The 13,565-nt window shown below is 35.2% G+C and overlaps 1 protein-coding gene across 1 annotated transcript; it reads right to left on the bottom strand.

Annotated features, from left to right (window-relative positions):
• Positions 1-1,176: 1,176 nt before the first annotated feature.
• Positions 1,177-9,550, bottom strand: LOC121298605. Its single transcript, XM_041225730.1, has 4 exons — positions 9,532-9,550; positions 5,476-5,763; positions 3,126-3,383; positions 1,177-1,912 (listed from the first exon to the last, which is right to left on the bottom strand). Exons 1-4 carry the CDS (start codon positions 9,548-9,550, stop codon positions 1,731-1,733), a joined length of 747 nt encoding a protein of 248 aa, XP_041081664.1. The 3' UTR covers positions 1,177-1,730.
• Between the last annotated feature and the right edge of the window lie 4,015 nt (positions 9,551-13,565).

Raw genomic sequence — 13,565 nt, 5'->3', positions numbered from 1 at the left:
CTGTAAGCTAAACGTGAAACTGACAGTTTGTCAAGCGTGCCGAGAAACACAATCATACATCCATTAAAACTGACGTAAGAAGGCGGTAGGTTTGGTTTGAATATTGATGGATTTTAAGTCCGTGTTAAAGTGATGCATTATGGAATTTGTAGTTTTCTTCTTTGCCGAGATTTTATATATATATCTATGTCTAGGAGCTCCCCTATAGACTTCAAAAACCTATTTAAAAAGCTTTCAGTAACTGTGGTGACCCTGGTGTCCAGTAGACAGGGGACCTCAACCCCATCCATTACAACAGTGACCACTGGACAACGACCCACCAACCGCTGGAGAACTGTGAGGCACACAAGTGTTTTACTACCTGAGCCTGAGGGGACCCTGCCAGGTGTGTGGCTCTGCTAATTCTGTTAGTTTCCCACCTGATGGGTATGAATACTGGGTTGTGGCCCTAATGTTTACCCGAGGTGTCTGTCCACTGCGTGCTATGAGGCCTGGCCAGTTAAGCAAATAGGTTTACCCTCTGGGTCAAACTGATACCTGTTGTTCCTGGGTGACCCTGCCCCACTATTCCAGGCAGGCCCCACTCTACCCATGTCGCTCTATAATTTTCCTTAATTCTGTAAACTCAGTACTTTCCCTAGCAACAGCTCCTACAGCGTCAGCACTTACTTCAGCGTGGGTAGCATAGGCCCGGGTGGCGGTACGTCCTGTTCCACTACAACCTTGCCCTCCCTCTTCCATCCACCAAATAGCTTCCTGACGCAGCGCTAAAAATGAGACTGGAATTTTGATGTACTAACCTCTAATTCCCAACGCAGCGTACTGTCCCTTACATATCAAATATCTGGTCTGGTTTTTCCCTCTCTGCTTGTGGCCTATATTTTATTTCAGGTTGTGCTTCTCCCCCTAGATGGTCAAATAACAATGCTCCCTGTTCTATACTGGAAATATGCCGGGCACGGATGCTAATACCTGCCTCCTCCACTCAATCTTCAAATGACAAAGCATTGGGTTTAGCGGAGAACATGGGACATTGACGTTCCCGAGGCATATAAACCAAACGTTCATTCACTGCAGCTCTGCTACTACCCTGACCAAGCCTGTCATTTTCTGTTTGCAAACACAAGCTGTGCAATTTCAGATTGGGTAGACATTTTATTTTAAACTAAACCCAGAACAACCAATACCAGCTTTAACCTTACTCCCAGTATAGTACAAACAAATGCTCCTATTACAGATTAAAACCATTTTTAAAAAAATGCAGATACTGAAACTAAAACAAAACTGCAATTAAAAATAATTCTCCAAGTAAAAGAAACACACTGAGCAGAGGGGAAATGTAACTGACCTGCCTTAATTCGCCAAACGCTGGAAAGACAACCCAGACAACTGGGAAGACAGCTACCATGGGAAATGTGTACCATTGTATAATGAAGGAACACACTGCTTTTATAAGGTAAGCGTAACCAATTAATCAACACGTTTGTGGTCTGAAATCTATCATACCTGTAAATTGTTCAGATCGGTTGTGCTTATTAAGAATAGTAGAACCTGCTACAGTTACACCTGCAAAAATGAAAACAGTGAAAAACATGCAATTTGGTTGTATTAGTTTGGGTTTGTGCACAATCTTGCAATAAAAAGACATCCTATAAGAAAATGTACATAATTTATTCAGCTCAAACTCATGATTATCATGAACATTTACAGCCAATAACTGATAAATTGCATTATGGTCCAATGCAAACATACTCACAAGGACCGTTTGCTGCAGCCTGCAGCATTTCTACATGTTCCTCGTTCTGGGTTTTGTAAATCCACTTCCACATTAAGAAAGCTGCAGCAATAACAAAGCCCAGGGCAGCGAATGTTATCAGGCCAACGTGCCAATTCCTTTCGGTTTCAACTGAGTCTGTAAGATAACAGAAACTTACATTGCTGGTTCAATAAGCCATTTTCATATCAGTGTTACTTGTGTTTTCCTTGTACAGTGTCGCTGTGTTATTTTGTGTTTGTTTATAATGATTTACTTATTGTATTGTATTTATTTACAAGACGGTGAGAACAGTGTTTGTGTGAAAGAAAGAAAGAAAAATGAAACTTAGGAACAGTGAATGCACTCGGAAATATTTGATTGGAGTTGATATGTATTTCAATGCTGCAGTTGTAATGTAAAGTATACAGGAGTTGCCTAAAAGGCTTTGCAGGCATGAGACTTGCATCATATCATTTTAAATTGCATTAATCTTAATTTGGATTGTAGGGGTGTGATGATAGCTGCAGCTTCCGTGTGATTCCGGAGAAAAAACTTTTTTCTCGGCAGGTGTTAAGTGAAACCAAACATGGTAACGCATGTGTTTTAAATGCTCAGAAAAATGGGATAGTGCTGGTTACAGCAGAACACATGACGTGGATTATACATAATTACAGCAAGCTTTTGCCTTATTGACTCACTGCCTTTTCCACTGCATTCAGGAACATGGCAGTCAGTTTTGTTTGCTTCAGGTAAATAGAGCACAGAGCTGTAGAATTTATTTACAACGTCTTCAACGTCTGCATCAAAAACCTGATGATTGCTCAGTCCAGTACAAGAAGGGGACATTGAACCTGTCTATTATTATTTCAACTTTTATTTATGTTTTTATGAGGTTTGATAACTCACGGATGTTGAAAAATGTATTTAAATATTTAGGAACATTTGTTGTATAATAACTGTAGAGAAATTGAGCAATTTTCAATGTGACCGTGTTTTTTTCTGCTTTAATAAATATTGTTTAATCGTAAAATTTCTTGAAATCTCTATTTTAGACGGTGAAATAAGACACTTTTTTTTTTTTTTTTTTTTTTTACTTAAAAAGAAAAAAAAACTAATATTTTACAAGAAATACCAAGAGTAAAAACCGAGATGACATTGCAGGAAAACTTATTTCCCATTTTACAATTTAAAATTAACAATATTAATAACTGATAACGACTGGAGATGCTATAGCATTTTTTTTTATCTTTCACTTGTATGTGTCATTTCGTGGCTAAATGTACGTTTCAGGCTTAAATTATAGCAACTTGGGACATACAGCTCAAAATACACGAAGACGTTTAATTAAATAATTTGATGGCGGGCTCACCTTCCACAGTTACAGTGATGGCCCTGACCTCGTCCTTTGAATCCAGCACTGTGTAGGTCCCTTCCTCTTCTTTGGTCACCTTCCTTAGAGTCAGCACTCCATCCTGGACAGACACACGGTCTTCAAGCCCTGCTGCGCTACCGACAATCACGGATGAGTTGACAGCGCCTCTAGGTTTAAACCACACGGTTGCATTTTTTCGATAGAGTGGAATCTTCTTGGTTTCTCCATTTGACAGTGTGACGTTTTCCTTGCGGCCTAACAGTATAAGGGACAGAGAGAAGGTGTTTCACTAATATATATATATATATATATATATATATATATATATATATATATATATATATATATATATATATATATATTAGCTCAAAGAGCCAGCTGCCCAGCGTTTCGATATGTTGTACATATCTTTCTCAAGGGAGCCTCAATATCTTCATTTTCATATTCATTTTCACACATCCACTAAAAACTAATATCTACTGTAAAAATAGCAATGATGTTTATGGAATAGCCTGTGAAAAATATGATGAAATAAAATATGTTGGAGAGACTGGAACAACTTTATATAAAAGAATTCAGAACCACCTTTCATTAATTAGAAATAAAAAAATGAATGAGCCAATAGTACAGCACTTCACCAGTCAAGGACATGACATAAATGATGTAATGTTTGTAGTATTAGAACAGCTAAAATTAGATAATGCGACATATAGAAGAATAAAAGAAAGTAAATGGATAAATAGACTGAACACAATTATGCCAGCTGGACTCAACAGAAAATAATGAACTAATTAATTCCAATCAATATATAAAAGTTAAAAATAATTAAATAAACAAAATTAATTCAAAAGTTGTGTATGGGGAGACCATATCAAGGCTGATTCTAAGAGCCAGCATTGCATGATAATATAAATATAAGTTTATATAAAATAATGTTAATTAGAGTTAATATAGATTTAAAGATATAAGTAAAAGTGATGTCACATATAGAACACGATTACATCATGTAAGAATAAATCATGGATTTGAATATAAACAATAACAAGTAGTTGTCATGCCGTCAAACACCTATAAATACCGCCAATGTTTTGATTCAAACACAGATTCCCTTGAGAAAGATATGTACAACATATCAAAACGTTGGGCAGCTGGCTCTTTGAGCTTATATATATATATATATATATATATATATATATATATATATATATATATATATATACACACACACACACACATATATATATATATATATATATATATATATATATATATATATATATATATATATATATATATATATATATATATATATATATATATATATATATATATATATATATATATATATATATATATATATATATATATATATATATATATATATATATATATATATATATATATATATATATGTGTGTGTGTGTGTGTGTGTGTGTGTGTGTGTGTGTGTGTGTGTGTGTGTGTGTGTGTGTGTGTGTGAAAAGGTACTTCAAGGTAGAATAATTGATTACAAATAAGCTAAGCTCCGTTTTGTTTAATCAATACATCTTGTTGCATTTGATGCAGCCAATACAATATACTACTCCTTTACTAATGCAAGTAATACTATCATGGATAGTAAATGAGGATTTTGCTCCATTAACTACTGTGTTGCTCTGAATGTATTTACAAGTAGCGTTGCATGGAAACGTACCCTTAGGACTGTCCAGATTGGGTCGAATGTTACTGTGGACCGGATGCTCTCTTAGATTTGTGTCTCTTCTGTATGACATTGGAGGAGGATTATTGAAAACGGAAGCTGTAGAAGAATCTTCTTGAAGAATGCTAAAATGTCTTTTGTGCATTGGTGCCACACGTGAACACCTCACCTCGTCAGCTAAAATATAAACCGCTTCAGCAAGTAGATATTTAATGTGCTTTGGACTATTGTGCAATACGTGTGTATATGATAACAGCACTAATGCTTTGTTTTTAATTGTTTTGTATATTGTTTGTGATGTGCAGTGCAAAATACAACGAACAGTAATTCTAAGTGCCTATGTATATTGCAGCTAAGGTATACGCAATGGACAGAAAAAAACAGAGAGGCGACTACTAGAAAGTGAAAATAAATAAATAAATAAATAAATAATGGTTTCAAAAGCCAGACACATAGATAGCTGCTTCGAGGACCTGCGGGGGTATTTAATTTGTATTTTGTAATTTATTAGAATCTTCACATTTTGCCGCCTCCTTAGGGTTTACATTTAAATGATAAATGCTCATTTCCATAAAAAAAATCTGAGTATTTTGCATTTGCATTTATTTACTTATTTGGGCAGTCATGTATGTGTTTATCTACCCTTACCTTCCACTGAGAGACGGATGTTCTTGACTGCGCTGCTGGAGCGTTTCTCCCACACGGTGTAAGAGCCCTCGTCTTGTTTGGTGACGCTGCTCAGCTGGAACACCTTGTCCCGCACTAAAGCTCTCCGCTCACGCTCTTCGCCGTCCCATCTCACTGTGTTGTTAATGACTGTCCACAACTGCGCATTCTCCTCAGATTTAGACCTGAACTCTACTTGCAGGTTTGATTTATTTGAATGTAGCGAAAACGTGAAATTGTCTCCAATCACTACGCGCCTTTCCTCAGCAACTAGAAAAGAAACAACACACAATATTAATTAAATATTAATTGAAATCAAAACAAAAAAGCTCACGAGCGGGCCCTATTTATTAGATCTGGTTCTGAAAAGTTTGTTTTGTTTTTTGGGTAGTCGAAAATAAGTCTCTTTGGATAAAAGCATATATTACTCATTTGAAGTGTTTTTTAAATCCACAACATGGTCTCATTTGAAGTGTTTTTTAAATCCTCAAAAGTAAAGACTAAAGCTAAGGTTTACAATTTTAGAAAAGCAAACTATGAAGGCATGAAACAGAGACTAACAGAAGTAGATTGGAGTAAAATAGAGAAAACACCCACAGAAGAAGGATGGTTGTTCTTCAAAAACGTAGTACTAGAGGCGCAAAACAATTATATCCCTAAAGTAGACAAATCTAAATGTAAAACTAAATTGCCAAAATGGTTTAATAGATCAATTAAAAAAAATATTCAGCGAAAAAAGGCACTTTACAGAGCATTAAAAAAGGACCAAAAGGAAAGTACACAGAAAGAGTACACAGAACTGCAAATGCAAGTCAAAAAGGAAGTTAGAAAGGCCAAGAGAGAAATAGAAATGAACATTGCTAAGGGAGCTAAAACCAATTCCAAAATGTTTTTCCAATATTACAACAGCAAGAGAACATTCAAAGAGGAGATTAAATGTTTAAGAGATACAAATGGCAAAATCATAGAGGAAGAAAAAAAAAATAGCAAATATGTTAAATGATTACTTTTCACAAGTTTTTACAAAGGAAGATACTGACAACATGCCCCACATGTCATCCAGTTCCTATCCAGTTTTAAATAACTTTAGCATAACTGAGGCAGAAGTGTTAAAGGGACTAGGAGCTCTTAAAATAAACAAATCCCCTGGGCTGGATGAGATCCTCCCAGTAGTACTCAAAGAAATGAAAGAAGTAATTTACAAACCGCTAACCAAGATCATGCAGCAGTCTCTTGACACAGGGGTGGTACCGACAGACTGGAAAATTGCAAACGTAATACCGATCCACAAAAAGGGAAACAAAACTGAACCAGGTAACTACAGACCAGTAAGCCTGACTTCTATTATATGCAAACTTATGGAAACTATAATAAGATCCAAAATGGAAAATTACCTATATGGTAACAGGGTACTGGGAGACAGTCAACATGGTTTTAGGAAAGGGAGATCGTGCCTAACTAACTTGCTTGATTTTTTTGAGGATGCAACATCGATAATGGATAATTGCAAAGCATATGACATGGTTTATTTAGATTTCCAGAAAGCTTTTGACAAAGTCCCGCACAAAAGATTAATTCTCAAACTGAACGCAGTTGGGATTCAAGGAAACGCATGTACATGGATTAGGGAGTGGTTAACATGTAGAAAACAGAAAGTACTGATTAGAGGAAAAACCTCAGAATGGAGTGTGGTAACCAGCGGTGTACCACAGGGATCAGTATTAGGTCCTCTGCTATTCCTAATCTACATTAATGATTTAGATTCTGGTATAGTAAGCAAACTTGTTAAATTTGCAGACGACACAAAAGTAGGAGGAGTGGCAAACACTGTTGCAGCAGCAAAGGTCATTCAAAATGATCTAGACAAGATTCAGAACTGGGCAGACACATGGCAAATGACATTTAATAGAGAAAAGTGTAAGGTACTGCACGCAGGAAATAAAAATGTACATTATAAATATCATATGGGAGATATTGAAATTGGAGAAGGAATCTATGAAAAAGACCTAGGAGTTTTTGTTGACTCAGAAATGTCTTCATCTAGGCAATGTGGGGAAGCTATAAAAAAGGCTAACAAGATACTCGGATACATTGTGAAAAGTGTTGAATTTAAATCAAGGGAAGTAATGTTAAAACTGTACAATGCACTTGTAAGACCTCATCTTGAATATTGTGTGCAGTTCTGGTCACCTCGCTATAAAAAAGATATTGCTGCTCTAGAAAGAGTGCAAAGAAGAGCGACCAGAATTATTCCGGGCTTAAAAGGCATGTCATATGCAGACAGGCTAAAAGAATTGAATCTGTTCAGTCTTGAACAAAGAAGACTACGTGGCGACCTAATTCAAGCATTCAAAATTCTAAAAGGTATTGACAGTGTCGACGCAAGGGACTTTTTCAGCCTGAAAAAAGAAACAAGGACCAGGGGTCACAAATGGAGTTTAGAAAAAGGGGCATTCAGAACAGAAAATAGGAGACACTTTTTTACACAGAGAATTGTGAGGGTCTGGAATCAACTCCCCAGTAATGTTGTTGAAGCCGACACCCTGGGATCCTTCAAGAAGCTGCTTGATGAGATTTTGGGATCAATAAGCTACTAACAACCAAACGAGCAAGATGGGCCGAATGGCCTCCTCTCGTTTGTAAACTTTCTTATGTTCTTATGTTCTTATGTTCTTATGTTCTTATGTTCTTATAATATTAATATTTCCTCACGTGATGCTTCATTTTTATATAGTGGCTAAATGTGTGTATGATTCAGGCTTAAACTTTTTTATTAAAACTTTGAAACTATTATTACATTGAAATAAAATAGATATTTTCTAACGTGTGTCCTTGTTTCATTCTTTTAAAAAAATACTTTGTTTCATACGATATATGATTAATAAATACATCGTATGCAAAATATTTTAGTCTCATACTAGTATGTATTTATTTATTTGGTAAACATGATGTTTTTCTGTGTCTCAAAAGAATGAAAATAAAGGTAAATAAAAGTAAGTCTGTTTTTTCTTTTTTTTTTTACAGAGCGTTAAATATATTAATACTGCAAATTAGAGAGCAAAATAATATACAGGATAGATGGCTATAAACAAAAGTAAACAAACACTTCACAGAATACCAAACAGGGCTAATTAATAATAATAATAATAATAATAATAATAATAATAATAATAATAATAATAATAATAATAATAATAATAATCCATTCGACCTACCAGATTCGCATCGTGGGTGGTCTCAGGGCGGGAGCAGTTCCAGAGTTGAGTCCCGCCCTCCCAAGGTATGTTCAAACAAAGAATGGGTTAAAAATTTATTTTTAGCCTCAGATCTGTTCATTACTCAGACGTGGAAGAATCTCTAATGAAATTACTGGAGAGGAAAAACAGGTTTGAAAAAAAAAAAAGTTTCCGTAGCTGCGGAGTAACGTATTGGTCCATTTCTCTGACGTGACTATTCAAAACTCAATTTCAATGAAGTGAAAACACACACACACACACACACACACACACACACACACACACACACACACACAACTGTGTGCCTTCCTGCAGCTCAGTGAATTCTGAAGCAGTTGTGTAGCCAGGATTTTAACATTACTTGAATAAAACTTTGCGTTAATTTAAAAAAAAAAGGAATATATATATATATATATATATATATATATATATATATATATATATATATATATATATATATATATTGGCTACAACTTTTTCTGCTTAAATAAAGGTATTTGTGGTTTAAACAAACCTGATAAGTTCCTGACAGGGTTTGTAGTGAACAAATTACTTTTATATACGATTTTTACACAGACAGATCACTTCCACTCCACCTTCCCACCAAACACATTGTTTCAAAACCTGTCACTCAAACTGCAATGTGAGGCGGGCGGGGAGATATTCAAATATATTTTAAACGGTGTCAAATAAAGACGACGTGAGTTTCAAATACAATAGACACATTAATAGAAAATGCAGATCAAGTAAACTGATCGGAAAGCAGACATACCTCAATCCAGGGTTCTCGAAGTTGGTATACCCTCGAACTTCTTAACCATGTTTAAATACCTGTGTTTATCAAGGCTCCGCTCAAGCTGTTTATAGGCTAACAGAGTATTCCTGTTTGGTTTTGTTTTTTTTCTTGAGCACAAGTGAAATGCCTATGGCAACTGTCATTTGGAAAGTACCACCAACTCCCTCTTTTTATTGCATTCCAGAAAAAAAAAAAAAAACACTTTGGTATTTGAAACTTAAAATGAGGAATCGAAACAAAACATCAGATTTATTGCGTGATGTGTTTTAGTTTTTACTTATTAGCATTATTTATTTATTTGTTTGTTTGTTTTATGTATTATCATTTTTTGCTGTACATTTAAATCATATGCATTGCCGGCAAATATACAAAGTTGCTCCCATAGTTGGAAATGTTTTTCAATAACAATAAACAAATATGTAACTACAATATATCACATGCATTATTGTCATGTATTGTTTTATGTCCACTTGACGTGCGCGACTTCCTTCCCTTTTTTTGAAAACGAAGCGAGCAAAGATAAAAGGCTCTGAACACGAAAACATGCCTCTCTGTCTGCCATTCAACCGGGTGATGCATTCTCCTCTCCGGACGATGACGCGGCGCTCGTTTAATATAACAATATAACAATAAACAACATTTTTATTTTTTATTTACAAGGACATTAAAAAAAAAAAAAAAAAAAAAAAAAACATTCTACAAGGTACACGTTTGTTGTATAATCATTTTGAATGTGACAACGCTATTTGTTTCCGCCCCACTGTCAAACGCCAGGTCTGTTCTATTCTACATAGCCTATACAAGACATGCGGTAACTGAGTTCAGATTGGAAATATGGACATGGGCTTTATTATCACCCTTCTCTCATTGGTGGAAGCAGCAGGTAAAACGTTTACTTTTACAAATAAGCATGCACAACAAAATAGGCCAACCTCACTTTGCTTTATGGCGTTTTAGACGTTTTATTTGAATTGCTAAACTGGTAATCACAGAACTCGCTTTTAAAGATTGAAATTTTTTTTTTGTTTGTTTGTTTGTTTTTTTTTTTTTTTTTTTAAAAAGGCTGACTTAAAAAAAAACAATACAAATGATTAAGAATGTGTAACAAAGTCATGTTCTCGATAAGGACCCTGATTTTAAGGTCTGATTTTCGGGGTCTATTTGTATTATGTTTGTTACATTTTGAATATTTAAAACATGGTTTAATCGGTAGTTCCGTCAGTCAGTTGTTGGGTGAAATATATCCAGACGTTTTAATATCCACATCAGAGACAGACCAAACCGAGGCCCTGTGAAGCGACTCTGACTGCAGCAATAGGTATTGACGCGCAGTTCACCCCCTATTCAAGTCGCTTTGGATAAAACAATCAATAAATAAATAAATAAATAATGTGTTCATATTGAACATGTTGTGTCTTTGATAGATGCTTGTAAATCTGACAGAAAGAAAGGTATTGCAAATATACAAAGACTAACAGCTAATAAAACAGTTTGCTGCATTCTGTGTTATTTTTATTTTTTTTAACCTAGGCAGAAATATTATCACTGACATAATTAATGAATTCCAATACAACCGCCTTACATAACTTATAAACATTTTTTTTTTTTTTTTTTTATCAAATGTAGTTTTATAAATCTAGCTTATATCAATGTTACATTTTTTGATATTAGTAAGAATGCTGTAACAGTTTTTGAATTATCAGAACATTGTTGTAATACATATTTGCAAACATAATGTGTATTCGGTTGTTGATCTACAAAAAAAAAAAAAAAAAAAAAAAATCAATGAAATAAAAACTATAAAAATACTTCTGATATTGCTTATCTACCGATGCCAAGTATGTATGTTATTATTTGTTTATTTATTTATTGCATTTATATAGCGCTTTTTATACAAAAGTGTTGCAAAGCACTGTACAGATAGCAGAAAAGAAGAACAAACCACAATACATTGTATAGCATGTCCATCATACAACTGCCACAATCAGACCATTTAAATAACAGATTTAAATAACAGTATACACAACACAATCAGCAATTTTAAAGTTAAAACCCGCTAAGATAAGAAATCCATTTATATTTATTCTGTATTAAACACATAACTTTTTAATGTTTTTAATACACAAAAAAAAAAAGAAGTTGTAAATATACCTAGGATATAAACATATATTAGGACCACAAATCGAAAGTCGAAACCATCGAGTTCGCTCGACCCCATGGTCTTGGGGTTCATTTGCATTTTTAGAAACCCGAAATCTTTTCGTGTTCAGTTATGGGTTGTCTTGCGAATGACCTCCATATGCAGAAAAATGCAATTTACCCGAAGTCGATCTGAAGAAGATGATCCGATAAAAAATACAATAAGATCCGATCGTCTTGTCAACCCAGGCTACTTTGATTTAAAAAACAAACAAACCAAAAAAAAAAAAAAAAAAAAAAAAAAAAACACCTTATTGTGAATACATTGCATGCATATGCTTTTAAATAAAATGATCAAATCATCTGACATATGTTTGTTATATGGGTATATTCCTCGAGGAACAAAAAAAAAAAATTTTCCTGCGACACTGAAGAAAGTAAATAGTCGTGTCTTTATTTGAATTCGTTTCATGTTCAGGCAAGAAAAAGCTTCTCTCTCCTGACTCTACAGTGACAGGCACAGTCAAAAGCAGACGCAAGGCAACGTTGAGGTTTGGACAGACCAGCACATTTCCCTTGCACAGATAAGTCGAGCCTGGCAAGAGGCGAGGAAGATACATTGGCTGGAAACGCATTTATTTGAATTTGTTTCTAGGTTTATTCAAAGATGCAGCCATATATATATATATATATATGACTTGGTAGTTTGTATCTTGGTAAATTAGCAGACGTGGGTGTATACATATATAGACAACGCGATAACAACTGCAGCACTGAACTTGAAGTGTGATTCTGTTTGATCGCAACACATTACACGAGGTCATCGAGCCATGCTGGGGTTACCCGCACCTGAAATGAATCGATTTACAGATAAGGGCTCGAGCAACGACCGTAGATGGACGCCTCCAAACACTTTATTACACTGATACTCGCTTTGGAAACAGGTAAAGTGACGATAGTGACGCACCACAGCCCTCCTTCAAATTCTTTCAACTAGAAACAAACCGATGAACGTGCACAGTATTAGTTAGTTGTTCGGTTTTTCTTTTGTTTATCAGTGTTTCTCGCAATCGTGACTGGCAGGTTTATTTGAATTGTTTATACAAAATTCTTCGGTTTAATATTCGGTATTATGCGACTCCTCCCATTTATAAAATCAGCGTATTGCAAACCCACATTAATGGACACAAACATTTAGAATATGTTAACGTGCATGACTGTTACATTTAATACTCGTATAGCATTTTTATTAAATGGCATTTCCCACTGTACCGATCTATATTGTAATGAAATGTGTATTTTACATTAACATTGGAATTGGGGTCACTATCCGTATATAGCGTCTTTAAAAACAAGCAGCACGTGTGATGAATAGAACTTGTTTTCTGTAATTGTAGGTTCTTAATATGAAATAACAGTGCACAGTAATCATAGTTTTTGTTATTTGGCACATAGGATAGCAGCGTCATAACTTACATTTCAGAGTAAGTTTACTTTGAATACATATTCTATTTTGGTGAAAAGATATTTCTTTGTTTCCAGTTTTGAAGAATTGGCCTACACAACGCGCAGAACATTTAGCTCTATGCTAATTTTTCTGTATTGTATGTGAAGTCTCTACATTTCTCATACATTTTACGGACATTTCCTATATTTCTGTAGTACTGGCCGAGGAGCTCCAAGTTTACCAGGAGCCAGCGGTCAATGCAACCGAGGGAGACAGGACGCGCCTTGGGTGCGCTTTCAACCCCAGCAGCGGGGCAGGTTGGAATCGGGTCCTTTAAGCGGTACCGGGGCCGGAGCGATGGGAAGAAGAGCGACGCTTCCAGTGAAACACACCCCGCTGGAGGCGTCAAATCCGATGAATTCAGGACGAACAAGGACGCTTCACTGTACTTGCT

This window comes from Polyodon spathula, chromosome 24, assembly GCF_017654505.1.
Source record: "Polyodon spathula isolate WHYD16114869_AA chromosome 24, ASM1765450v1, whole genome shotgun sequence".
NCBI lineage: Eukaryota > Metazoa > Chordata > Actinopteri > Acipenseriformes > Polyodontidae > Polyodon > Polyodon spathula.
This window is presented reverse-complemented; position numbering and strand designations above follow the sequence as displayed.

Excerpts from the sequence above, each read along its gene's own strand:
- LOC121298605 (XM_041225730.1), bottom strand. Across the intron at positions 3,384-5,475 it reads CATCCGTCTCTCAGTGGAAG|GCCGCAAGGAAAACGTCACA; the intron begins GTAAGGGTAGAT and ends TTATACTGTTAG. Across the intron at positions 1,913-3,125 it reads CATCACTGTAACTGTGGAAG|ACTCAGTTGAAACCGAAAGG; the intron begins GTGAGCCCGCCA and ends GTTATCTTACAG.